The sequence below is a fragment of the Leptosomus discolor genome, chromosome 2 (genome assembly GCF_034619465.1).
Source record: "Leptosomus discolor isolate bLepDis1 chromosome 2, bLepDis1.hap2, whole genome shotgun sequence".
Taxonomy (NCBI): domain Eukaryota; kingdom Metazoa; phylum Chordata; class Aves; order Leptosomiformes; family Leptosomidae; genus Leptosomus; species Leptosomus discolor.
Window position 1 is genome coordinate 560607 of NC_141392.1, and position 25839 is coordinate 586445.

The 25839-nt window shown below is 39.3% G+C and overlaps 1 protein-coding gene across 1 annotated transcript in view; it reads left to right on the plus strand.

Annotated features, from left to right (window-relative positions):
- The window catches only part of BIRC6 (baculoviral IAP repeat containing 6), a 188164-nt gene that overhangs the window by 19289 nt on the left and 143036 nt on the right, over window positions 1-25839 (plus strand). Inside the window, exons 4-12 of the mRNA XM_086461818.1 lie at window positions 265-458; window positions 2348-2459; window positions 3803-3885; window positions 5052-5274; window positions 5376-5536; window positions 8032-8090; window positions 9380-10774; window positions 19027-19176; window positions 23442-23667. Coding sequence (XP_086317944.1) covers window positions 265-458; window positions 2348-2459; window positions 3803-3885; window positions 5052-5274; window positions 5376-5536; window positions 8032-8090; window positions 9380-10774; window positions 19027-19176; window positions 23442-23667 — 2603 coding nt within the window. The remainder of the gene's footprint in view (window positions 1-264; window positions 459-2347; window positions 2460-3802; window positions 3886-5051; window positions 5275-5375; window positions 5537-8031; window positions 8091-9379; window positions 10775-19026; window positions 19177-23441; window positions 23668-25839) is intronic.

The following is a 25839-nucleotide window of genomic DNA, read 5'->3' on the forward strand; positions in this document are numbered from 1 at the left end:
TCTGTGTGAAGTTTCACTTTTTAAGAGAACAAACAAGGTTAGTTTCTTGCTAATAAACCCAGCTGAGTTTAAAATCTGAAGTTACTGACTTCCCTTGCATTATGTCCGTGTTACTTTTGTGTGCCTGTTCTTGTGTTATTTCTTGAAATGGAGAGAAGGTGCAAGATGTGTGTTTGGTTTTGCTTTTGACACTTTCGTGATCTATTTGTTGTTTAGATGTTAACAATTTAAAAATATAAACCAGGCACTTCTTTCTTGATTTAGTGGGCAACGGTTACCTTCCACCTTCCTCATCATGTTTTGAAGTCTGTCGCCAGTGCCATTGTAAATGAACTCAAGAAGATAAATCAAAATATTGCTGCCTTACCTGTAGCATCCTCTGTGATGGATAGGTTATCTTACCTCTTACCCAGCGCACGACCAGAACTTGGTGTGGGACCTGGTCGATCTGTGGACAGGTATATTAAGACAAAAGAATTGATCAATTTGACCCCTTAATTATATGTGAATAACCTCTTGTGTTACTTTATTTGCCAGAGGAATGAGTCCTATCCTGTACTTTCTCGCCCTTATGCATACCACTATTTAACTCTTTAATGCTCAGTGCACTGTGCATGTTAGTAAACTTAGAGAAACCTTTATGGGTGCCACAAGACTGTTTTGTTTGGATTCTGACTTTAATGCCAGGCAAATTGAATTAACTTTGTTTTTAATGCCAACACACGCTTTCAGCAAGGTAGCAATCACAGCCCTAAGTATAGGTCCCTGGGTGGTATTGTACTGCGTTACTGTGATGTGTTCACCTAGGCTTTACTCTACATCATGTTTGATTATGGGTTGTATCTGAACAGTCAGGTGTGTTTTATCTGAACTAGTCAGGTGACTAGTTACTTAAGTTACTGGCTTTGCACAGACTAGTACTAAACCTTACTGAGACTGCCGTGTTGAGATGTTCAGAAACATCTTTAAGAGCGTATGCACGCCTCTCTTGAATGCAAAGAGCGCTCATTTGTTTGCCAAAGATAGAGCATACGTACTATGCCGCATCATGAAAAGGAAGAGTTATGCCCATGTTTTGTGTTTTAGAAGCTTAGGAAGTTGTTACCTTTACAGAGTAGATATATGGTACTTCTGAATTCTCTAGTCGCCTGCTCTGTGTTTGGGGTCAGAGAAAATTTTACCTCAGACTGTTGCTTCATCTCTTTCTGATCCAAGTGATACTGCGTACACAAGCGAATAACCCATTATTTTCACCTTCGTAAGCCGAGACTAATTAGAATGCTGATGAATCTTCTAAGTCTATAATTCCTTCTTGAAAGTTTCTATACAAATATTATTTTGCAAGCGTATTATCATTTCTTACAGCTCAAATAATTTAATAAAACTGATTTCATCTCTTATTTCTTCTCCCCAAGCCTCCAGGTTTACCTGTACCTTGCCATATTGTATTTTTGATTAGAACTCTGAGATCTGTTTCTTAAGATGGTATAATGTCAAGTTAAGACAGCCCTTATGTGGGTGTTGCAAGATTAGGCTGCTTCCTTGGTCGGAAGTGTTTAATATATCCATTCTCCTATAAGACAGCAAAAGCTCCTGAAACTGGGAGGCGGAAACAAGAAGTGAGGCAGTTTTCCATCTAGCAGCACTAGTTCTTGGGATGATACTGGAGAACAAAGTTCTAACAAGGAAAAAGAAAAGCTGATAGTATTTTATGTGCTCTTTCAGATGAGTGACATGCACTGAGTAAAGGTGGAAAAGAGAGGAGATTTTCTTTGTAGATGTTGCATTGCAGAGCAGTTCCTATTTTGTGACTTAAAAATTATAAACTACTGTAGTATGCAGTGAGTGACAGATGTTGAGGGGTTTGTACTGTGTATTCAATAAGCCTAAAATATTGCTTTGGAGTATTTTTAAATATGCGTATTCCTATTTGTTCAACTAATAAACCCAAATTTTTGCAGTAGTTGTCACGTTAAAAAAACCCAACTTTCTAGTAGTTCTATTGGGCTAAATTCTGATTATTCCCTAAATGCAGAGTACTTTTGGATATCCAATGCTTTTCTGAAGTTAGAACAAATAGGCTACCTGGAAGATTATTTTATTAATCTTGCTTTTAAGGCCTGTAGGTTGTTGTATTGCTTTTGGTATTTTGCTGAGGAGGTACTTTAGGCACCCAAGTTAGAGAACTTTGTGACTTTTCTGTAATTGTTAATGATAGTTATTTGTAACTTAAAATTATCTGTGGTATTTCTAACGGTTACTAAAGTATTGACAATATCTCATTAGAAGTTTACTTTTTTATTCTAAGTAACTGTTTTGGGTAATGGAGAATTTTTCACTTTTCTAGGTCTTTGATGTATAGTGAAGCTAACAGACGGGAGACATTCACTTCATGGCCTCATGTGGGTTATAGGTGGGCACAGCCAGATCCTATGGCTCAGGCTGGGTTCTATCACCAGGTAAGAGGTTTAGTTGTTCGTAGTGTTTGTTCCCTACGTGAAGGTTTGAGGAGCAGGGGAAAAAGTTGTGGGTTTGTTATTTTGTGTTGTTTGTTTTGTGTTTTCATATGGATTCCTTCAGCGATGCAAGAACCGTAATGCAAAAAGTTTTGTCATTCAGCTTTCTTCTTTTTTTTTTTTAAGCTTCAGGTTTTTTCCATGCCTAGAAGTTGCTTCTTTTTTAATACAGATCACAGAAAATACTGTTCTGAACTTCAGCATATAAGACACTTTTAAGTATCAAATTGATCTGGGTAAACAATAATAAAAATGAAGTTGGTTGTAGTATAGAGTCCGTCTTTCTGCTTGTTATATTGTGGAGTAAATATCCTTACTTTTTATACTAGTAAGGAAAGCAAAAAAAACCCAAAACCATAAGCTTGACATTGGAGTTCTCTAACCATACTTTCCTGCTGGCACTTAAACTGTATTGTAACAAACAATGGTCCTGGATCATGTTACTAAATTACTAAGCTTAATGAATAAATACAACTTTGACATTTTATCTCGCTACTTTTGCTTATTTCCACTTTTCATTCTTTGAAGTTATTTCTATTACAAAAAAAATATTTATGGTGTGGATTTAGATAACGATGGCTAGGTAGTGCGTATCATTTGACATCAATATTGTCTGCCTCAGTATGTCAGCTGCAAAGCCTGATGGGTGAAAGTGGATAAAATTTTTGGAGGGTTTCTTAAGCTTGTGCAGCAGGAGAAATGCAGGGAATTTGTATGTTAGAATTGCACCTGCATATTCCCAAGCATATCTTTGTGACTTGAAGCGTGGTCATGAAAATGCTGAATTTGAAGAGAATGGAAGTTTTCATTCTTTTCCCTTTTTCACTTCAGCTAGTAACAACTGTTCTTTGCAAAGGAGTGACAGAATGCTTTATATACCAGCATATTGAAGGCATAATAGGAAATATTTGTTTAACTTGTGTTTTTTCCAAGCATGCAGGTATACAGTTATTTTGCTGACGTTCAAAATTTTTTGAACCTTGTGAACTCTTTCCAAAGAAAAGAAAAAAGTCTTGGCAGTGATGCTGAGTTTTGTTCTGTGTCTAGGAGGTTTTTTTTATCCAGTGTCTTGCACAGGTGTTGATTCTGAATTTCTTCTATAGTAATGTGGTGTATCCTTTTTTTAAATGTGAAATACTGCCACTTTATAGTGTGTAATTTGTGGCCCTTTTTACGTTTGATGTGATGTTTTTCTGTGCCACTAGAAGAAGGAGAGGACTAGATCACCTAGTCTGTGTTTTGTAGTATATAGCTATATAAATGTTAAGTGTTTCTTCTTTTTGTAGCCTGCTTCATCAGGAGATGACAGAGCCATGTGCTTTACCTGTAGTGTGTGTTTGGTATGCTGGGAGCCTACAGATGAACCTTGGTAAGTTTAACGATGTTTGGAGTAGACTTAATTTTGTGCTGAAGAGTTTAGAAATCTTTGGAGTGCAAAGATGAACATGATCTTGATGGGATTCCTGGTGAGTTTACGGAGTGTCACTGACAAGAACGGATTTCCAGAATGATTCCATGGGACAAATCACAAAATAATTCCTTGTACTTTGTCAAATTTCTGTATAATACTAAACCCAAGAAATTGTAGTTGATTTTATTTCTTAATTCTGATTTGCTATTTCATTTCAAATTGTTCCATGGCAAGGACGGCAGCCAACATCTCTTTGCAGGGTTCTAAATTACTGGATCTTCTGTATGATTGTGACTAGAACAAATCTTTTTAAAATTCTTAAACTGCCATGGCCATGCAGTTCGTATTTGCATTTGATGTGAAGTTGCAAGATCCATTACTAGTTTCCTGACTCAGCCGGAATTGTGCGTAGTGACAGAAATGCAGGACCTTATATTGATAATGTAATTTTTGTTTTGGTTATTTGGTAATTTATAATAGTGATATGAACACATCACATTCCTGACTTGCTGGAAACTTTCCTTTATAATATTACCTTCATAGTCCTTGTCTCCTCCTTTCCCTTGTTAGTTTCCAGACATTTTGTAGTAGTGTTAATGGTTCTTTGTCATGCTTCTGCCTTGGGTATGTATTGAGATTAGAAGGTTTTTTTCATGCTTCTTGGCCAACGTGTCATCCAGGCCTGTTTTCAATTTTGATTATTGTTAAGTGTGGATGTAGAACTAAAGACAGGACATTGCTTCATCTTGTTAAGATTACTTATATTAGTATCTCATAACATTGGAATTTTAATGTATGTTCTGTAGAACTTAATCTGCGCTTCTCTTGGTGAGGACATGATGGGCTACTGCTTATAGAATAAATATTTTTTAAAATAGACTAATTATATTAACGACACTATGTGTAGAGTCCTTCATTTGAATATGAATGTCCATTAAGTGATCAAAGTCTTTAATACAGGGAAAGCTGCATTATTAACTTCAGAACTCTCTTGCATGGTTGACTGCAACGCAGTTCAAACAGTTCAGTTTCAGCTTGGCTTCAAGGGCTGAGTTTGTATGTGATGTATATATTTTTCACAGTGAGAAATCAATGTTTGCTGTGTTTGTTTTTAATATGAAAAGGTCTGAACATGAGAGACATTCCCCAAACTGCCCATTTGTCAAGGGTGAGCACACTCAGAATGTACCTCTTTCAGTCACACTGGCAACAAGTCCAGCACAATTTCCCTGCACAGATGGCACTGACAGAATAGCCTGCTTTGGATCTGGAAGTTGCCCTCATTTTCTAGCTGCTGCAACAAAACGAGGAAAGATCTGCATATGGGATGTTTCCAAACTTATGAAGGTATACGACATAACCAACCAGTTTTTATGAACTAGTAACTGATTAAGCATATCTGGATTTAAATTAAAGACCTCTTCTGTTGTTTTGTTGTTATTTCTCAGGTCCACTTAAAATTTGAGATCAATGCATACGATCCGGCTATCGTGCAGCAACTTATGTTATCGGGAGAGCAGACCTCAGGGGTTGACTCAAGGAGACCAACACTAGCATGGCTAGAAGATTCATCTAGCTGCTCAGATATACCAAAATTAGAGGGAGACAGGTAGGCCAATCTACAAAATTAGAAGGACAAAATGCTGCTGTGGAAGTGGTAAATGCCGTTTAGTTAAGACATGCTTTGTGAAACATAAGATTGGTAAGATTTTTTTAATGGAGATAACTTTTTTAATCACTGTGTATCTGTACACAATTCAACACTTAAAACAATAATCTAAATTTCTATCTTTACAGCCAGTTCCATTTTATTCCTGCTGTTTCAGTTTTTATACTCCACTAGTAGAGATACCACATGTCGTTGCTGCCCTATGCTGATGTTCCAGGGGTAGAGACTAAAGAGAAAGGAGTATAAGCTTTGGAACAGCTTTTTGTTTTAGTTATGGGTTATGCATTTCATGTTTTGAAAGTAAAGGCTACTCGTGGGCTTCTGGAACATACTTTTCTCTGATTGCTTCTCCGTAATTTCTGGATATGTCATTCTGAAAACAAATTATGTGGATGTGCTAGGAATTGCTTTCATTTTGTACCTCTAACACATGCATACAGACTTTAAAAAAAAAAAAACCCTAGACAAAAAATGAGTCCTGTTGCAAGCTTTTAGGTAAGCTAGGGAGTATGCTGTGTGAGGAAAAAGTGGTAGTCTTTCATTTATGCTTCTTCCAGTCTGTGACTGCAAACTCCTTTCTGATATTACCAAAACTCAAACAAGAAAGTGAATAGTTGTTGGAAAACTCAGGACGAAAAGTGTTTGGAGAGTCTTGCTAGGTTTCTGAACGTTTCTTCTTAAACTTCAGCATCGCAGAAAGTGAGAGTACTGGTACATGCACAGGAAAGTAAATCTTTGGTTTTAAGCTTGCTGTGATTCCTACAGTACTGCAGAGCAAATACGAAACTGAAGAGGGTATGTAGAAACGTGGGCGACATCAGAGTGTGGGGCCTAACAGCTGCTGGGGCCTGGACTTTTACTGTAGCTTTAGGGCTGTAAGTCTTTGAGAGTTAAAAACTAAGCCAATTTTAAGAGCTGGTTAAAGGGTGGTACAATCATACTGCTCAGAACTAAGCGTCTTTCACTTCCCTTATTCTATATGAAATTTACTATCACTTTCCCACTCAAGGGGAATCTGGATGAGAATCGAAGTATTGAACGGTCACTCTCTTGTCATGAAGTGAAGGTTGATCAGGTTTGAGCCAGAAAAGGTCTATTTCTTGGACACGAGGAGGAGGCAGGCAGTTTATTGAAATTTGGAGGTCTGACTTGATACTGCGAGTAGTTACACCTGAAGCTGCGAAGGCACTTCTGTTCTTCCTGTGTGTAAAGAGCCTGTAATAGGAAATGGTTCCTTACATTGGAAAAGGCAGATGCACAAAATCGTCATTCATTCTTAGAACTATTGGAGGGACTATTTCTCTTGAAGAGCGTCAAGGGTTAAGGCTGGGCCAGCCACTAATGAGTGACAGATGCTCTCTAGCCCTCTCCCCTCCCAGTAGGGGAAAGGAGAGAGAATAAGGGAGAGAGACTTACTAAAAAAACTGAAACAGCTTTAATGAAACAATAACAATAAAAGAAAAGATGATAATAAAAATAAGGAAATAATGAAATATATGCAAATAAGTACAAAACCAGTACTGAATATGATATATATGGGATGGAATACTCTGTTGGTCAGTTTTGGGTCACCTGCCCGGTTTGCTCCTCCCCGCAGGTGCGACCTTTTTATCGACTTGTGACCCTTTTCACTTCCATCACCCCAACATGGGGCACAAGATTCAGCAGTGACCTTGGTTGCTATAGGAACAAGCATAAGCAAGAGCCTTTCTGCATCCCATTCCTTGCTATTAAGTACAAACACCAAGTGTTATCATTGCTAGAAGCAGTCACTGTCTGGAAAAACATGCTGTTGGTTTCAGAAAGTGTGGTTATTTGACTTAACTGAAAAGTAAAATCACTGAACAGAATTAGTTCTGTTTTAGCTCAAATCAGGACAAAGAGCTATCTTGAACAGAATCTGCTTTTATGAATAAATGATTCATTTGATAGTATTTTTAAAAGCAAGATACTGCCCGTACGTCCTTCCTGTGCTAGCTACAAAATAGCCTTGGTAGAATTGAAGACCAGTCTGGCAGCTCTACCTTTCAGAGGCTATTTTGAGGAACTTTGAAGAAGGTGTCATCAGGTTTTAGAAGTTTCGTTTGGTTGGTTTTGTTTTCTGAGAACTGGCTTTCATTTTCCATTTATGTCTGAATTGTTGGGAATACGATAGTGGAATGAGGCAAACGGAAAGCTGGTCTACTGGTTTGATGACAGAGGAAAAAAATCTTTATATTGTAAGGGTCTGTGACCAGCTCATCAATGCATGTACAGTGCTGGCTAAAAGAAATGACAGTCTATAATACACATTGTATTTTTTACTCTTAGAAAAAAAAAATAATTAAAACCAGGAATACACATTGTATTTTTTACTCTTTTCAAAAAAAAATTAATTAAAAACAAGAATGCAGCTACAGTGTACATTGTGTCATTCGTGCATTATTTTTCTGTAGTGATGACCTACTGGAGGATTCAGACAGTGAAGAGCATTCCAGATCAGAATCTGTGACAGGTAGGTTATATCTGATCGATCTGATAGTTTAGATATCAGGAGAGAAATTGTTCTTCTCGGGCTTTTAAAAAAGTGCTGTCAAAACCGATGGTATTATATTCACTGTATCAGAAAAAATGAAAAAAAAAATTGGCCTTGAAAGCAGTGCAAATATTTAAGTCACTGTTTGTGTGTGGAGCGATTACATGCAGGAGAGAAGAGTAACCCTACTTTGTTGGTTAATAAATGTCTTATTTGACAACAAGCATTGCTTATCTTGCTGTCAATAAACACACAAACCAAGTTAAAAGAACTTACTTAGAACAGGACAAATTACAGCTCTACAAACCCCTTTAAATTCAGGGGATTGCCAGAGAGAGTTCCTTTTTCTTGACTGTTTCTCTGTGGGTATGCACTTTGATAGAGTATTTCTCTTCCTGAATAAAGAACAGTGCTATATATGGTGTTATTGTGTTATTTTCTTAAAGGTTGAATCAGAAATTTTGAGGGAGGATTACAGGTTTATTTTCCATAATCTGGTTTACATCTTTGAGTAATGATCAGCGAGTGGGGGGAAACAGTAACATGTGCAGACAAGGAAACAAACTTAAGATGTCAAAAGGATTTTTTTGAACAAAAGTATTAGCAAAGACAATGTTCTGTCACTTATGCTTAAGTCATCTATTAATCTGGGTTTGCATGGTGTCCTTTGTAATCTTTTAAATCTCTGCGTTACTTAGTTGAGCTCTTCTGACTCATTGTTATTCTTGCAGTACTGTTTAATTTGATCGGCTATCTTAAGTTTTTACTGGGTTTTGTTTTATAGTAGCGTGGAGTTCTTTCTGTTAGGTGATCTGTTCCATGGTGGGAAGTATCAAGTTCTAGATTAAAATGCCATGTTTTTGATAGTACTGGATTGTCCAGGAAGGAGGGGGAATAATATATAGCAGGCCCTGAATTGAGTTGATTAGACTAGGTGGGTTTCAGCATGGTGGTCTAGCCTAAGTAGAATAATTGGTAAAAGATAATGCTGTTTGCTGGGAGACTTGTCACAACGGCTAGTGTCCTGTTCTCTTTACTTTCACTCTTGTTGATAAGATTAGGAGGACCATTAGTCTATGTGCAAGGAACATTTCTGGGCCTCTTTTATTGTTTCTTGACTATCAAATATTGAACATATGGAATGTTTTAACATATTAAAACTGTAGAGCAGTGACTCTTTGCTTAATTATGAGGATAAGTCCATAATATATGCAGTATCATACCTTCTTTTTTTTTTCACTTATGTTAAACTTTTTTTTTTTTTAAAGGGCATACGTCACAAAAAGAAACTATGGAAGTCAGCCTTGATATAACAGCGCTCAGCATTCTTCAGCAACCTGAAAAACTTCAGTGGGAAATTGTTGCAAATGTTCTGGAAGACACGGTTAAGGATCTAGAAGAACTTGGGGCAAATCCCTGTTTGGCCAACTGTAAGAGTGAAAAGATGAAGGAAAAACATCTAGAACAACACAACATTCCCTTTCCTTGTTTATTAGCTGGAGGTCTACTAACATACAAATCCCCTGCTACCTCTCCTGTTAGCAGTAACTCTCAGAGGTCACTGGATGGCTTGAGTAGGACTCGAGGTGAGAGTGTCTCGGAACAGGGATCAACTGACAATGAATCCTGCACTAACTCCGAACTGAATTCCCCTCTCGTAAGGAGGACTTTACCTGTATTGCTGCTATACAGCATTAAGGAGTCTGATGAAAAAGCAGGAAAAATCTTTTCGCAGATGAACAATATTATGAGTAAAAGTATCCATGATGATGGTTTCACAGTTCCACAGATCATTGAAATGGAGCTGGACAGTCAGGAGCAGCTGCTGTTACAGGATCCCCCTGTGACTTACATTCAGCAGTTTGCAGATGCCGCAGCCAACCTAACTTCTCCAGACTCGGACAAGTGGAGCTCTATGGTTCCCAAGCCTGGGACTTTGGTTCAGTGCCTGCGTCTGCCCAAGTTTGCAGAGGAGGAGAACCTGTGTGTAGACTCAATCACTCCGTGTGCAGATGGAGTTCATTTGTTAGTAGGACTGCGGACTTGTCCTGTTGAATCTCTGAGTGCAATAAATCAAGTAGAGGCCTTGAATAATTTAAATAAATTGAACTCAGCACTATGTAATAGACGGAAGGGGGAACTAGAATCAAGTCTTGCTGTAGTGAATGGCACGAGTATTGATGTAATCCAACATGAGTCACCAGCAGATGTACCAACTCCTTTAATAATTCAACCTGAACAGAGAAGTGTTAGCGGTGGATACCTAGTACTTTATAAGATGAATTATGCCACTAGAATAGTTACTCTAGAGGAGGAGCCGGTAAAAATCCAACATATCAAAGACCCCCAAGACACAATTACCTCAATGATTTTGCTCCCACCAGATATATTGGATAATCGAGAGGATGACTGTGAGGAGCCTGTAGAGGAAATACAATTAACTTCTAAAAATGGCAGTGGGAGAGAGAGAAGATCTGAGATCTCTACTCTTGGGCACCTGGTAATAACTACTCAGGGAGGATATGTAAAAATACTAGATCTTTCGAACTTTGAAATTCTGGCCAAAGTGGAGCCACCTAAAAAAGAGGGCACTGAGGAACCAGATATGTTTGTCTCTGTGATATACTGTTCGGGCACAGACAGATTATGTGCATGCACCAAAGGTAAGACTTTTCATTAAAAAAGTTTTTTTTAATGTTTGATTTGACTGTATTTGGGTTATTTTATAGAATGTTAGAATCTAAGTTTCAAAACAGTAATAGGCAAATTCCATTGAATTTATTACAGTTTAATTCTGTTGTAGGGAGCATGGACTCTGATTAATTCCTCATTTTAAATGTAGATTTTAATCTCTAAAATGGTTATAACTCCTGGGTATGTCCAGTCTACCAGTAAATTTGTTCTTGTAGAGGCACAGATTTTCTTAAATCCAAACCAGATAAAAGTAATTCTTGTATGTAATTATTTCTGTGCTAGAGATCCACATTTCAGAAGAATGTCTCCTGTGTCGATCAGTGATATTCAAGAGGGTAGAGAAGATAATGCTTTTACACCTTATTCCAGCGTGGTCACTTGTTACTTTCTTTCAGATAGGGCTGCTGGTTCTGCTTCAGCCTTCTGCAGTTGGGCTTGCACTTTCCTGAGCGTGAAATCCAGACTACCCATGCAGGGTCGTTAAATCTTTTTTCAAAATAAACACAAGACACTTTGGGGGAAGGGGACAGGTAGAAGGGGAGCGTAACTCAAGTCCAGGCAACTGCTGATTTGTGGAAGTTCCTAAACCACCACATGTCTCCCTGCTTCCTTGTGTCGCGTTGGGGCAGTGGAAACGGCTCTGGCTGTCATCCAGCTGAGTTCCTCCGTGCACCAGTATCTCAGTTCGCCTGCACTTGAATGCAGCTCTGGTGGAAAAGCTTGACCTCTCAGAGGGGCTAAGGTGGTGGGATGGTTCAGACATTTCAAATGAGCTCCCACCAATGTAATGTTGAACTTTATCTCTGCTAGAAGAATTTAAATTGACACATTTCCTCCTTTCATGGTGGTGTCATGTTGATTACACAGTCCTTTCTGTGAGTGGTTGTTAAACTCAAATCAGATTTTACCCGTTATTTCCAACAGATAAAGTCAAACTTACTCTAGAAATCTCATGTCTGTTAAGGGTCCTGTGTTTGTCACTTACCTACCAAGAGTTTTAGCAGTGGAGATTTTAGACTTGCTTTTTTAGTAAGGATTAAAGCATTGCATGTTTGCAACTAGTGTTTATGTTTGCAGATCCCCAATGGAAACATGAATATTTACTAACTTGTTTTCTTTTGGCACCTGGTTTTGAAGAAATGTCTATTAAACTCTTTTAGCTTCATTTGATAATGCATGCTTTTCCTGGTTAAAATGGAAGTGTAACTGAAAGGTTAATTGCCTTTGAAAACTGTTGGTGTATCATATCCATGTCACAATGATTTACCTATACTTTGCTGATCAAACTGCAATCTAATTTAAAAACCTTGCTAAGGTTTTTTTCTATAGAATTGTGCTACTATTAATTTCTTTCTTACATCAAATCTATTCTGTCCTATGTTTTAAGATTAAAGAAAAAAGGGCTTATTGTTACTGTGCACGGTGGTTTCCCATCTAGTGTAGCATGTATGGTAATAATATTCTTGTAGCATTTGGTATTACCTAAACCTGTTTTGGGGCTTTGAGTGTAAGATGTGCAGGTCTGTTGAGCTGGGAGCGTTTATTCTCTGTGTGTAGGAGTATTTGCCTCTTCTGCCTAGGTAACCACCCTGTCTGTTAATGACTGGAGAACACTTCATCTTCCTCATAATAGACAAGCACATCATTCTGCTTGTTCAGTAAATAGCTCTGTTGTTTTTTTTTTTTTTTCCTCTCTGAGAGTGTTATAATAGCTGTGTAGTAATTTATAAATAGCTTTGCTGTGACTTCTTTTGTATTTGCTGCCTTTAAGATGACTGGGATTTGCGGTTTTTTTCTTCTGTAGGCCTATATGCCACAGATATCCCTCTGCCCTCAAGGTTCCTGTTTTGAATATAGTACTTTGATAACTCTTCATTTTTTTTAATCCATTGATTATTCTTATCTTTCACTTACACCCACTGCACCTCTATTTGGATGTTCAGCTTCTCACACAGCGATTCCTAGATCGCATTGGTTCAGTTATTTTGAATATTGTCCATTTCTGAATTAGTCAGAGTTGGAAGCTGAAAGAAGACCACCAACACTGAATGTAACTCATCGTGTGCATTTGTATCTTACTGATTATTTTACACTTTCATTTATAAGCACTTTTTTCTTTAGGTGTCCATTTTGTGATTACTCTTTTTTTAATGTTCTTTTCTATATACATAATTCTCCTAAATTCTTGCCTGCAGTGTTACATTATAACAAGAGTTTTTCTAGTCACTCCCCTTTGTTGAAGAAAATGGGGTTTTAGACTGGAGTTTGATATGTTGAAAGTGAGCTATCTGTGCTAATATTGTTGCAAGCCTGGCAGAACTGGATGACGCTTTCATACATTTGAGAAGTGATTCTCTCAAATCTTGCACCTTTCAGTTACTACAGATTTCTTGCTCTCAAATTACGTATAGTGTGTTAATTACTGTCTGTAGCTGTTTTCTGGTTTTGTTTGGACATCTTACTGTCTTGTCCGTGTCATGAGGCTTTGTCAGCCTTGCATCCTGGTGTATTTGAAGTTCAGGAATCAACTTAGTGTTTCCAGTTTTCTGCCTTCATAGGCAATGGCATCTAGTGGGACAGGGGAGAGACTGAGTTTTTTCTATATCGGAATTAGTGTTGGAAATGATGCTGAGGGACCACCTTCCAAGTCAGGATCAATTACACTTATCCATTCAGAAGTAGGGTACTGATCAGCCTGGTTTTGAAGATCTTCAACATGGAGATTAAACAGCCTACTCACAAAATTTCTTCTACTGCATGCTGTCATTGATGATTATTTTTCTTTTCGTAGTGTTTAGCCTGTATCGTCTTTGCTATTGGACTCATTACTATCCTTTATGAACACGGCAAAGAGATTGCTTCAAAAAAGGAGGGAAAGACAGTTTATTTAGTTACTGTCCTCCTACAACCATTTATTTTCCTAAGCTGAATATTGCCAATCCTTTTAAACTTTCTTCAGGGGCTTTGAAAGAAAAAAAACCCTTGTTTTTCCCTCCCAAAAGACCTGTTCAAGTCAGTCCACATGTTTCTTGGCGACATACCCCAAACCAGGCACAGTAATCTTACAGATGTCTTTGAATAGAACAGAAGAATTCCTTAGCAGCTCTGCAGTCTGCACATACCATGTGTGCGTATACATAGTGGGATGTTTGCACATTTGAGCGGGAAACTGAATCAGGTTGGTCTTCTGACTCATGAGCCTCTCTTACAGAACTGCTGGCCGGCTGATTTTAATTCATCTTGTAATAGTGCATTTAATTATTTCTTGCTAGGCATAGTAACTTTCACTTGTCCCTATTCAATTGCATTCTATTATAAGCTGAGATGGAGTTTTACAGCTGAAATCTCCAAGAATAGTGTAAGTTCTGTGGAGAGAGGTTTTGGGGAAGCTTCCTTGAAGACATTTTTCAAGTGTGTTGGGAACTAGTATGTTTAGCGCTAACCCTCACCAGCGCAGTGGTGAGACAAGGAGGGCTATAAGTTGTTTAGTGGATAGTTTCCTGTGGTATGGCTTTGTTTTCTTAATTCCTTTAACTATTCGGGTATCGTTCAACTATGTCCTTGTGTTGTGATTTGCTATCGACAGTTGTGTCACGCTTCCAGACTCCTGCTGGAGTGTGAGATGTGGTCAGGATACTCATCATTTCACCAGATTGGTTTTGACTGCGTTGACTTAGTCTCTGACATGTTCTCTAACTTGTGCCAATGCTGCTTTCCTGGAACTGATAACTCTTTTGCCAGAATGAACCTTTGGATTTATTTGGATGGATTTATGATTCTTATGTTCTGTTTGTATAATCCACCAGGTTCTTGAGTTCAAGCAAAATACAGATTTTAAATACAATTCAGCATTAAATTAACAATGTTTTGAATGTGTTACCTGTTATTTTTGGGAAGTATAAAGATGCTGGTTTCCGATTATTCTCCTTTGTGATCAACAAGTAAGGCAGTGTTAGCTTTCCTATCTTCTTGGTAGTGCAACAGGAGCATTTATCACCTCTGTCAGAGTGATGCAAGCAGGGAAGTCTTCAGATAAACTACGTATGATATTTGCTACCTGGCTAGAATTGGAAAGCACCAGATGAATCACTCTTTCAGCCTAGTAGTGCATACCATGAGCCAGTAGTAACACCAAAAAAAAAGAAAAAAAAAAAAAAAAAAGGCAGCATTGACTTTTGCACAGATTATTTTTTTCCTGGCACTATAGGAACTGTGGTATCTTTGAAACAAATGATTAAGGATGCATCATCACTAGGTCATTTTTGGATGTTCTAGGAAAACAAATGCCTCCTTCGTGATACAGAAGCAAAGCCACCTGCAGGGTTTTGGAAAGCATGCATAAGCACTAAGAATTTTGTAGGCTAATGCTGTATAACTGAAGTTTATGATAAACTTCTTTACAGAAGCTTTTTAAAAACAAATATGAGAAAGTCGGATATCTCAAGTTTAGCACACTGTTTTTGTTGGAAAACTGATGGAGTCTTTCAGGAATGCAGGCAACAAAAAGTGTTTCTACAAATACTTTAACAACAAAAAGAGAGCCAAGGAGAATCTCTGTTGGATGCGGAGGGGAACATTGTCACCAAGGATGAGGAAAAGGCTGAGGTACTTGATGCCGCCTTTGCCTCGGTCCTTAATAGTCAAACCAGTTATCCTCAAGGTAATCAGCCCCCTGAGATGGAAGCCGGGGACCGAGAGCAGAATAAACCCCCCATAATCCAGGAGGAAGCAGTTAATGACCTGCTGCGCCACCTGGACACCCACAAGTCTACGAGTCTGGATGGGATCCACCTGAGAGTACTGAGGGAGCTGGCGGAGGAGCTGGCCAAACCACTCTCCATTGTTTACCAGAAGTCCTGGTCAACAGGGGAGGTCCCAGACGACCGGAGGCTTGCCAACGTGATGCCCCTCTACAAGAAGGGCTGGAGGGAAGATCTGGGGAACTACAGGCCCATCAGCCTGACCTCAGTGCTGAGGAAGGTTATGGAGCGGTTCATCTTGAGGGTGCTCACTTGGCACGTGCAGGACAACCAGGTAATCAGGCCCAGCCAGCGTGGGTTCATGAAGGGCAGGTCCTGCTTAACCGACCTGATCTCCTCCTACGACCAGCTGACCCACCCAGTCGATGAGGGGAAGGCTGTGGGTGTCATCTACCGGGACTTTAGCCTTTGACGCAGTCTCCCACAGCATTCTCGTAGCAAAGCTGGCGGCTCATGGCCTAGAGAGGTGCACTCTGCGCTGGGTAAAAACCGGCTGGACGGCCGAGCACAGAGTGGTGGTGACTGGAGTTCAGTCCAGCTGGCGGCCGATCATAAGCGGTGTCCCCAGGGGCTCAGTATTGGGGCCCATTCTGTTTAACACATTTATCGATGATCTTGATGAAGGGATAGAATGCTCCCTTGGTAAGTTTGCAGACAAATTGGGTGGGAGTGTTGATCTGCTGGAGGGCAGGAAGGCTCTGCAGAGGGACCTGGACAGGCTGGATCGATGGGCCGAGGCCAGTGCTGTGAGGTTCAACCAGGCCAAGGGCCAGGTCCTGCCCTTGGGTCACACCAACCCCACGCAGCGCTACAGGCTGGGGAGGAGTGGCTGGGAAGTGCCTGGCGGGAAAGGCCCTGGGGGTGCTGGTCGAGAGCCGTCTGGACACGAGCCAGCCGTGTGCCCAGGTGGGCAAGAAGGCCAGCAGCATCCTGGCCTGTGTCAGCCATGGTGTGGCCCGCAGGAGCAGGGAGGGGATCGTGCCCCTGGACTGGGCACTGGTGAGGCCGCCCCTCGAACGCTGTGGGCAGTTTTGGGCCCCTCGCTGCAAGAAGGACATGGAGGTGCTGGAGCGTGTCCAGAGAAGGGCAGCGGAGCTGGTGAAGGGTCTGGAGAACAGGTCTGGTGAGGAGCGGCTGAGGGACCTGGGGGTGTTTAGTCTGGAGAAGAGGAGGCTGAGGGGAGGCCTTATGGCTCTACAGCTGCCTGGAAGGGGGGTGTAGTGAGGTGGGGTTGGTCTCTTCTCCCCAGTAACAAGCGATAGGATGAGAGGAAATGGCCTCAAGTTGCACCAGTGGAGGTTTAGATTGGACAAGAGGAAAAATTTTTTCACTGAAAGGGCTGTCAAACATTGGACCAGGCTGCCCAGGGAAGTGGTGGAGTCACCATCCCTGGAGGTGTTCAAAGAACATGTTAACGTGGCACTTGTAGATGTGGTTTAGTGGGCATGGTGGGTGTTAGGCCAATGGTTGGACTTGATGATCTTAGAGGTCTATTCCAACCTAATGATTCTGTGATTGTGACTGTTCCTCTTGTAGTATGGATAAAATGGGAAGGACATTTTTTGCTGCTGTTAATTACTGATAGAAACTCAGAAACTTGGTTTGAGAACCGAGGTGTTTTTTCTCTAAAGCCAAACCCTACCCAACCGTCTACAGTGTGAGGGAGGCCTTGTCATAACTTTGCCTTCAAAAACCCCCCAACTTCCTGAAGTTCTTCAGCATTTCTCCTGCTGTGAGCCATAAAACTGGCAGATGGTGTAAGTCAGTATGTTGAACTTCTATTGCATAAGGGTGTACTTTATTTCCAGGACAGGAGATTATCTGGTTTTAATTGTTGAGATCGACATTTTGATTGTTGATCTTTGAGCAGTAAACAGAATGGGAAAGAAACTGAGGTTTAGCTTATTACCAAATGAAGCTGTCAAGCTCTGTGTTTTCTAATGTGTCCCTAATTCTCTTTCTTTGAGGAGAGTTGCTCTTTTTTGAGCTGTTTAATTTCAAAGAAACTCATTATACGTGTTATTTGTTAGAACTATTTTTGTTCCTCCTCCACTCTTGGGATCTACTTAGGATGTACTGTTTTGCACAGGAGGTGAGTGGGTTGGGGCTGAGAGGGGCAGTACAGGCTTCTTACTGGATCTCGGTGAGAAAGGCCCTGTCAACAAATGACTTAATGGCTTAATGAAATAGCTGGTTTAATGAGATTGAATAAAAAGAGAAATATAGATAGTGAGGAAAATCTCACGTACCTTCAGATGCCGAGAGCCCTGCAGCATCACCCAGACCCTGGGAGGGTTTTCCCACCGCACGCTGTGCAGATCCTGTCTGTGGAGAGGTTCTTCCATTTTGGTCATTTGAGCTATTATTTTCCTTTTCTTAATCTGTCTGGTTAAAACAGCTGGTTTATTAAGCTGTTTGTTGTCAGGCCTTTCTTACCGAGATCCAGAAAAAACCCCTGTACTGGCGCTCTCTGTGCCTCCCGCACGCTCATGTTCTGCCTCGCAGTGCCTCTCTGTTGCTCTCTATTTTACTCCCCTCACCCCTCACGGCTTTTTATCTTGGGTTTTTATTATGTGTATTGTCTCAAGTTTGTTTCATATTCCCTGGATAACTTGCATAACAGTGTTTGTCATAATGTTAATAAGATGCTGAAGGACAGTCGATAATCAATTTTCAGAAAAACTATGGAAGGCCTACCCTAGGATTTTCTTCTCTATTTAAATCCTACTGGTTAGGATTGTTGTAACTTCTGAAGCTGTTAACAGCCCTTCCCCTCTCCCCCAACTTTACGTAAAACTGAACATTCCTTCTTGGTGACTTCTCTGTAAATGACAGAATTCATGGATGTATGTCTTTAGTGGTGAATAACGGGCAACTTCCTTGAATGATTTCAAGCTTCCATCAAAACATCCTGTCTGTTGAAAATTTTGGACTTGCTCTCTTGACGTGATCAGTGTTGTAATTCCAGGTTTGATGAAATAATGTGAAGAGCCTTTTAGCTGGGAGAGTTCAGTGGGGAGGTGATTTTTTTTTCAGTTCTCAAATATTGAACTTTAAAAGGAAATTTATGCAACCTGTACAAATGAGGTAGCGTACGTCTTCAGTTGACACAATGGAATGTTTTCTGTTTAAAAGTGTAATTTGGATTGTGGAGAGTGTCATAATGGTTATGATTTTGTGTTTCTCTTGGGGTTTCCGTAGCTAATTGCCTTTTAACCCCCATGCCTCCAGAATTTTTTTTTTCCTTTGATGCCATTCACAAGTGGAGTCAGTATTTTTGTAGTTCTGTTTTGCATTTACTCTGCATTCCTGTATAATCTTACTTACAATCTTGCCAGGTTTCAGGTCCTGCACAATTAGTTGTAATTGTATAGCACTTCAGCTGCAAGCTTATCTTGTGAGTTGAGTTCAGCTGTATGCATGTCTAAACTTTCTTCTTTTGTTGTCTGTGATGATTTTAGGTGGAGAACTTCATTTCCTTCAGATTGGAGGGACCTGTGATGACATAGATGAAACTGATATACTTGTAGATGGATCTCTTTCCAAAAGTGTAGAACAGTCATCAGAAGGCACCAAGCCCTTATCTAATCCTTCTAGTCCAGGCATTACAGGTAAATTGCATGTGTTTTAAATATATCGTAAGTAAAAATGCTTTTCTGAGTTTTGGAATTTGCATATTGAGATGATTTTGAGTTACTTAATAGCATGCTGCTTTATATGTTTTGCTGCCTGAAGTTGGGAGTTCTGTTATGTGCAAGCATAACACTTTAGCAGTTCCCGATTTCAAAAACAAACCAAAACAACCAAAAAACCACCCAAACTTGTGTATAACTGATTGTTTTTCCAGTCTCTACATGTTGTTTTAGGTGTGGCAGACAGGGAGAAATAGGTAGTTGTGCAGGCACTGAGCTTCACTCATAGTTTAAATAGACTTGAGCTCTTTATTTGGAATTAAAACCACATTCATTATGTAAAATTACCTTAAAGTTTCATGCAGAAGCTGTGCAGCTCTCTTTAATGAAACTGTACAAAACGTGTATTCAGCAGGTGTTGCACACAGTGAAACCAGTGGTCTCTGTACTTCAAGCAGTACAGTTGCTGGTGGTGAATTAAACTTGTGATGTGAACTCTTGGATTTTTGTTTTTAGCCATTTGTCTGGGTTGAGCTATGTTCAAATTCTGCTGTCATTTACCTACCAGTTTCCCTTGGACAGCAACAAATAGAGGTTTCTAAATGTCCAAGTTCTATTTTTATCCTAAACATCATATTTAGGTCTTTCCTTTACTGCAGTTCTCATATACTAGTCCTGCCACCGGTCTGCTGCCTTTTGTGTATCCTAGCCCGCTCGGGTAAAATAAGGAGTCGAGCGAAGGGGTTGTGCCTTTTGTAGTCTGGTAGAAGGGGAAAAATGAGGGGCTCCTCCTGCTTGTAATGGAGAACAGTGAGTTTGCAGGTTATGGGACCTCTGGTGTGGACTTCTTGATCTTTCCTGTGTGTGTGTGTGTGGACAAAAAGCTAGGAGAGGACAGTACAGGGACCATCTTTGTTGCCAAGAGGCTACTTGCTGTCTTTCTCCCCAAACCGCTGCTTGCTGCCATCCTTATTACACAACAAGTTGTGTTGTGTTGTGTTTGTGTGACCCCTGACTTTAAGTTCACAAGACATGATCAAAAAAGGGGAGGAAAAGATGTTTTTTGTCATAAAATTGTCTGTAAGCAGCACTACAGCAGCTGCTGTCGTCTTCTCTGCTTTGAAGACTGAATTTTTCCTGCTCCTCCTCTCTTTCACCAGACAAGCCATTCCTGAAGTTTGAAATAATAAACCATTGTACCTTGTGAGGGAAAGAAGCCTGTGGCTTTCTTCTACACCTTTCTTCTTTTGCTGATGGAAAATAAAGCAATAAAGAGAGTATGAATATCTGGGACATAGATGTGCTTTAACAGATGCATTCCCTGTGCAGATTTAAGATTTCCCTGAGATACCCTGTGTAAGATTTAAGTGACTTTCATTGAATGGTAACTTTGACTAACCTGATGAAAAAAACGGTTGGTTTTTTGGTTGTGTTTTGGTTTTTTTTTTTTCTTGTTCAACTTCCCATCCAGCCTTTAGTATAGGCTTGGATATGGCTTATTGGAATAAGAAAGGGATTTACTTATGTATAGGCTTCAAAGTAGGGGTATCTTTAGATTGTCCACAAGCTGCAGGTCCTCCTTTAAGCAGTCGTATAATTCAGAGAGTGTAGTATTGCTTGATCTTGGTCTGAAATGGTTTCCAAAAAGTTGTTGGATACACAATGATGATCAGATGAATTGAGTACTGTTTTGCTGTGGCATCAAACTGAGACACTAAAAGCTGTGAGAGAAGCTTAATAGTCATAGGAAGCCAGTGCTGAAATGAGGGGACAGGGGAGGAGGAGTGGAAACCAAATGGTGGTTGCAGAGCTCTTGATCTGAACTGTCTGGGTTAGGATACTAAAGTCAGTAATGCTGGATTCTTGGCATATAAGGTGTGAATGATTTCTAGGACTGTGCAAACGTTTTGAGTAATGAAGCTGTCACCATGTATATGGATCATGATCAGACATTGCCCTCAACATTGATAACATCAGGATTGCTTCTCTTTTAATCAAAGTGCCAAACAAGCAGAAAAACCCCATTTTCTATCACTTTTGTCTTGCCCTGTTTTTTAAGACAGAGACATGGCTCAACAGAAAGCTTTCTGTTTGGGGAAACGAACTCCGAGGTGGATCTGACTGAGCATAAAGTCTCGATCCATGTATCGTGTGCGTAGCTGATGGCAGGCAGCAGCAGGGAGTTTTTGTGAAATAGCTTTTGGTGTTCTCTGTAGCTCAGAGATGCTGTAGTCAGGTTAGAAACCACAGCAACAAGCACAAGCTTTTGTCTGTATGTTGTTCTTATATATTGTGGGGTTTGTTCACGTGTTTGTTTTTCTCTGGTGTTGGCATTCTGGAATGTATTTCTTAAATTTTATTTTCCAGCCTGCATTTACAACTTGGATACATTTTAAATTGTATTATTTTTAGAAGGAAATGTGTTAACCTTACTGAGTTGTAAGTCTTAGATTAGGTTAAAATTATTGTTTCCTTTTAAGGAGCAGAGGGGTTTTTTTGTGGTGATCTAAAATAATGCTTTTTTTAGCAGGGAATTGAAAAAGAATGTTAGTTTTCCTGACCAGTCTAAAACCTTTTTCAAGTTTGCTATTAGAACTTCAGCTTGTCATAACTTGCTGTAAACAATATAACAAAAATAATGTAATTTTGCAAAAAGAAGTTAAGTATACTTGACAGCACTGGAAAGTTAAGTCCTTCCTTTTTCGATTTTAGGGATTGATACCATGTTACCTGTTGTTGCTCTGAATATTCTGAATTTGTAATTGTTTCTCTTAGAGGGGGAGGGATAATGAAGCAGAAAAAATCCAATCTACTTAAAGATAGAATTGTTGCATAGTTTGAGCGATGATCTCCCTTCTCATTGTAGTGTCATCTGATTTGGCAGTAAAAAAAAAGGTGTTTGCTGTATTATTGAAATTAAAGTGAGGCATTTATAATTTCTAACCTCTTCAGCGTCTTCCTGCCTCTTAGTTTGAAAAGCAGAAATTGTAGTTGATGCAATGAGAGTGAATTTTTGCCTGACTCTGGGTATCTTGAGCTTCTCCACTTTTCAGGAAGAATTGCATGTGCCTTTCTGTTCTCAAGCTGGAGGATGTAATCTTGTTACTATTCTGGTTTTAACCTGGCTTGCTTTGTGAGATAGTCTCTAGGTTCAGACTTCACTCAGGGAGATGGTATTTTTGTTGATGTATTTAATTTATTTTTTTTCTTTTTCCAGCATGGTGGCATTAGTAGTCAGGGAGCAAACTTTCTTCTCTTGAAACCCATAATTTCTTTACAAGTAAAATGTTTTCTCCAAAATGCATTTGTAAGAAAAAATGCTTGAAATGTAAGAAAATTGACATTGTGCATATCTTATTTTCCCCAGGTTTTCTTTCTTTTTTTTTTTTTTTTTTGTCTGAGGAAACCTGTTTATTTTTAGAGTTCCTTTGTCATGTTTGTTTAGGTGTTTGTCTCCCTGGGGTATTTTAATGTTCGGTACTTCAATTCATATCCTTGTTTCCTCGGGACAAGACTTGAATAGGAAGACAAGAAGATAAAATACTTTGTAGGCCCAGTGTCTTTTAAGTGCATTGCATAAAGCGTGTTTGTTTTTCACTTACCTCTCTTTTAAGCTGAATTGGGAGCCTTCCAAAGCATTCTAGTAATCCACCATGAAACAAGTCTATATTGATAAGCAGGTGCCAAAGTAATGTTATAAACAGTGATAAAAACATTACAATTACATATTAATTCCATGTGTCTGTTTTCATGAAGTATAAAACTTTCATTTTAATTTTATTTTTATTTTGAGTCAGTAGAGGTATTAAAAAAAAAAAAAAAAAAAAAACCAAACCAAAAACGTTTTAATCAGCTCTACATCATCAAAGTATAGCTGGCTAAATACTCTTTCATGATGCTTCTGGTTGAATCCCAGACAGCATGCTTAGAGCTCTCAGTACTTAGAAAATTTATTCCAAGTGAGCTGCCTTCAAAGGATACTGGCTTCAAGGCTGGGGCTGTTTGGTTGCTTGTGTTTGTTCTTCGTTGTTATTGTTGTTGTCGGGTTTTTGTTGTTGTCGGGGGTGGGGTGGGGTGGGGTGTTGGTTGGTTTTGGAGTATTTTAGCAACTTCGTATAACCTGTAGTTAACTTTAGCTATAGCAGTTTGGAGGCATTTCAAATGGTTTATAGGATGTTCTGGAAAAAATATCTGTGTAGTAATTAATGTATGTAGTAATTAATGTATGTTCTGCAATTATTCAGGAGTTGATCTCTTGGTGGACCAGCCATTTTCCCTTGAAACACTGACATCCCTGGTGGAACTGACCCGTTTTGAGACCTTGACGCCACGGTTTTCAGCCACTGTCCCTCCCTGTTGGGTCGAAGTCCAGCAAGAGCAGCAGCAAAGGCGGCATCCTCAGCATCTGCACCAGCAGCACCATGGGGATGCAGCTCAGCACACTCGAACTTGGAAGCTGCAGACAGACAGGTAGGTAGCGTAATGGTGTAGACAGGCTCACGTGTATTGCTTAACTAGTTCATGTATCTGGTGTAATCACAACTTTCGTGCAGTTAAAACCAGTTAAAGTAGTGTGCAGGTTTAAGAACGTGTGCTTTCAAAGATAGTAATCCCTATTTGGTAGTTTGTTATATAGGTCTGTGTGAGATTGCTAGAGTTAGTTTAGTAGACCTTGAAACAAATCAAAAAGTCAAGTTTTGAATTTGTGTATTTCTGTTTGCCAAATATTGCCATTTCATTATATAATTAGACCATCATATTGCCAGGATTTATTCTTGATTGTTTCTGTAAAAGTCTGATTCACTCTTCTTACGCATACACACATTCCTAGTACATTTTTTAATGGGAAAATGCAAGCTGCAGGTGCCAGTATGACTAACTAGTTGTCCTAAACAAAATTGTATTGTAATTTATTTTTAAATATGAAGACACAATCTGGATTTATGTCTGTTCATGTAAAGCTAAATCTTTGTACACGGGACATTTATGTAAGCCAGTTGTGCTAAAATTTAGTCAGTATTTTCATTGAAATGAGCTGCACCAGCATGGTATGTGTAGTACTACTTAGGTTTTCTACATGAGAACTCAGGATTCCTATGGGATCCTAAAGAGTAGAACAGCAGTGTTGCAGTCTCCATGAAGAGTTGCTTAAAACCTACCTGGAGTAGCTTTGCATGTTTTTTCTGAAAAATGCTTGAAGAAACAAAATACAGATATATGTCATGTTGGGTGTTTTATTAAGGGAGGTGCATGAGGCCCTATAGGATCTTTTGGGTCAGTCTGTCGTACGTCTGTCCCGCTGAGGAAGAAGATTTGGGTAGTAATGTAGGATCTAAATGCCCCTACAGTGGAAACAATAAAATAGCCAAGGGAAGCTGGGAGAGCTAGAGATAGTATGTGGGGAAAAAAACCTTGCTGTATGAAGAAGTGGAAGCTAGGATGTGATAACGAAGCATTCCAGGTGGGGAAACAGGTCGGGACGGTAATAGTTGCGGACGTTTTCCAGGGCTGACACCTAGCATGAACTGAACTTGCTTTAATTAACTGTTCGTGATCTACGGTTAAAAACTTGCAGTGCATTGTAGGCTTTACAGCCTTTAGTTGTCTTGTGGGTTTGCTTTGCGTAAGTAAAATATTCTGTATGTAACAAGTCTAAAGGAGGTGTTTCCTTACAAAATAACTTCCAGATAAAACTGTTGATTATCCAGTGTGTTCAGCAATGGTTGCCAAGTAAAAAGCTGCCAATATGAAGGTACAGGGAAGCAAACAGTGAAGGTAATAGCTGTTAATTAGAAGGTGATAGATGGAACATTAGCTTATGAATATTGTTTCATTAGAGGAAAAGAATTATGTCTGCTGCAAGGTAAAACAGGAGTGTAAAGAGATAAAGTTAGAATTTTTGGTTTAGTACTGAAAGTCTTTGACAACTGCTAAATGGGTCACGATGAAAATGATTAAATTACAGTCCCTTTGTTCGTAGGGTAGAATATACAATGTTAAGATTGGAGAGCAATGTTAGCTCTTAATTAAAAGTTATCCAGGAATAAACTTTTGATTTCTGGGTTGTTTTGTTGATCCTTAATATGAGGTTCCTTTAATCTCTTCTTTGAGTGTCTCATACTGATTCCTATCACGATACAGGGTTGGATGGATGAGTAATACGATTTGATATGGTAATTCTTTTGTTTCTCAAATAGATAGATAGGAGATAATCCTCTAAATGTATTTTAGGGAGTGGCGTTATATTACACTTAGGTTCTTTCAATCTTACTTTGTTATTTTAAAAGGGCTGTGTAACAAAGAAACCAGAAAAAGCAGTGTCTGGTTTACCTTCTGAATTATCTAAATATCAGTATTTCCCCTTCACTGGCAGTTTAACTGAAATGTTAAATTGGGTTAATCCTTGGGAAAAAAAAAAAAAGTACATTAATTCCTAATGTGCTTTGATAAAACAGTGACGTCTGAGTTTCCTGGATTTTTCTCAATTTTCTATAGGAAATATTTTATGTATTCATCTTACGCAGACATATTTGAAGATATGTGAAAAAGGAAGAGTTAGGAAGATGTGCTTTCCAGTATTCAAACTCTGGAAATGGATCTGCAGCTCAAAGTTCAGTTGTGTTGGAAGATCAAACGTTGATG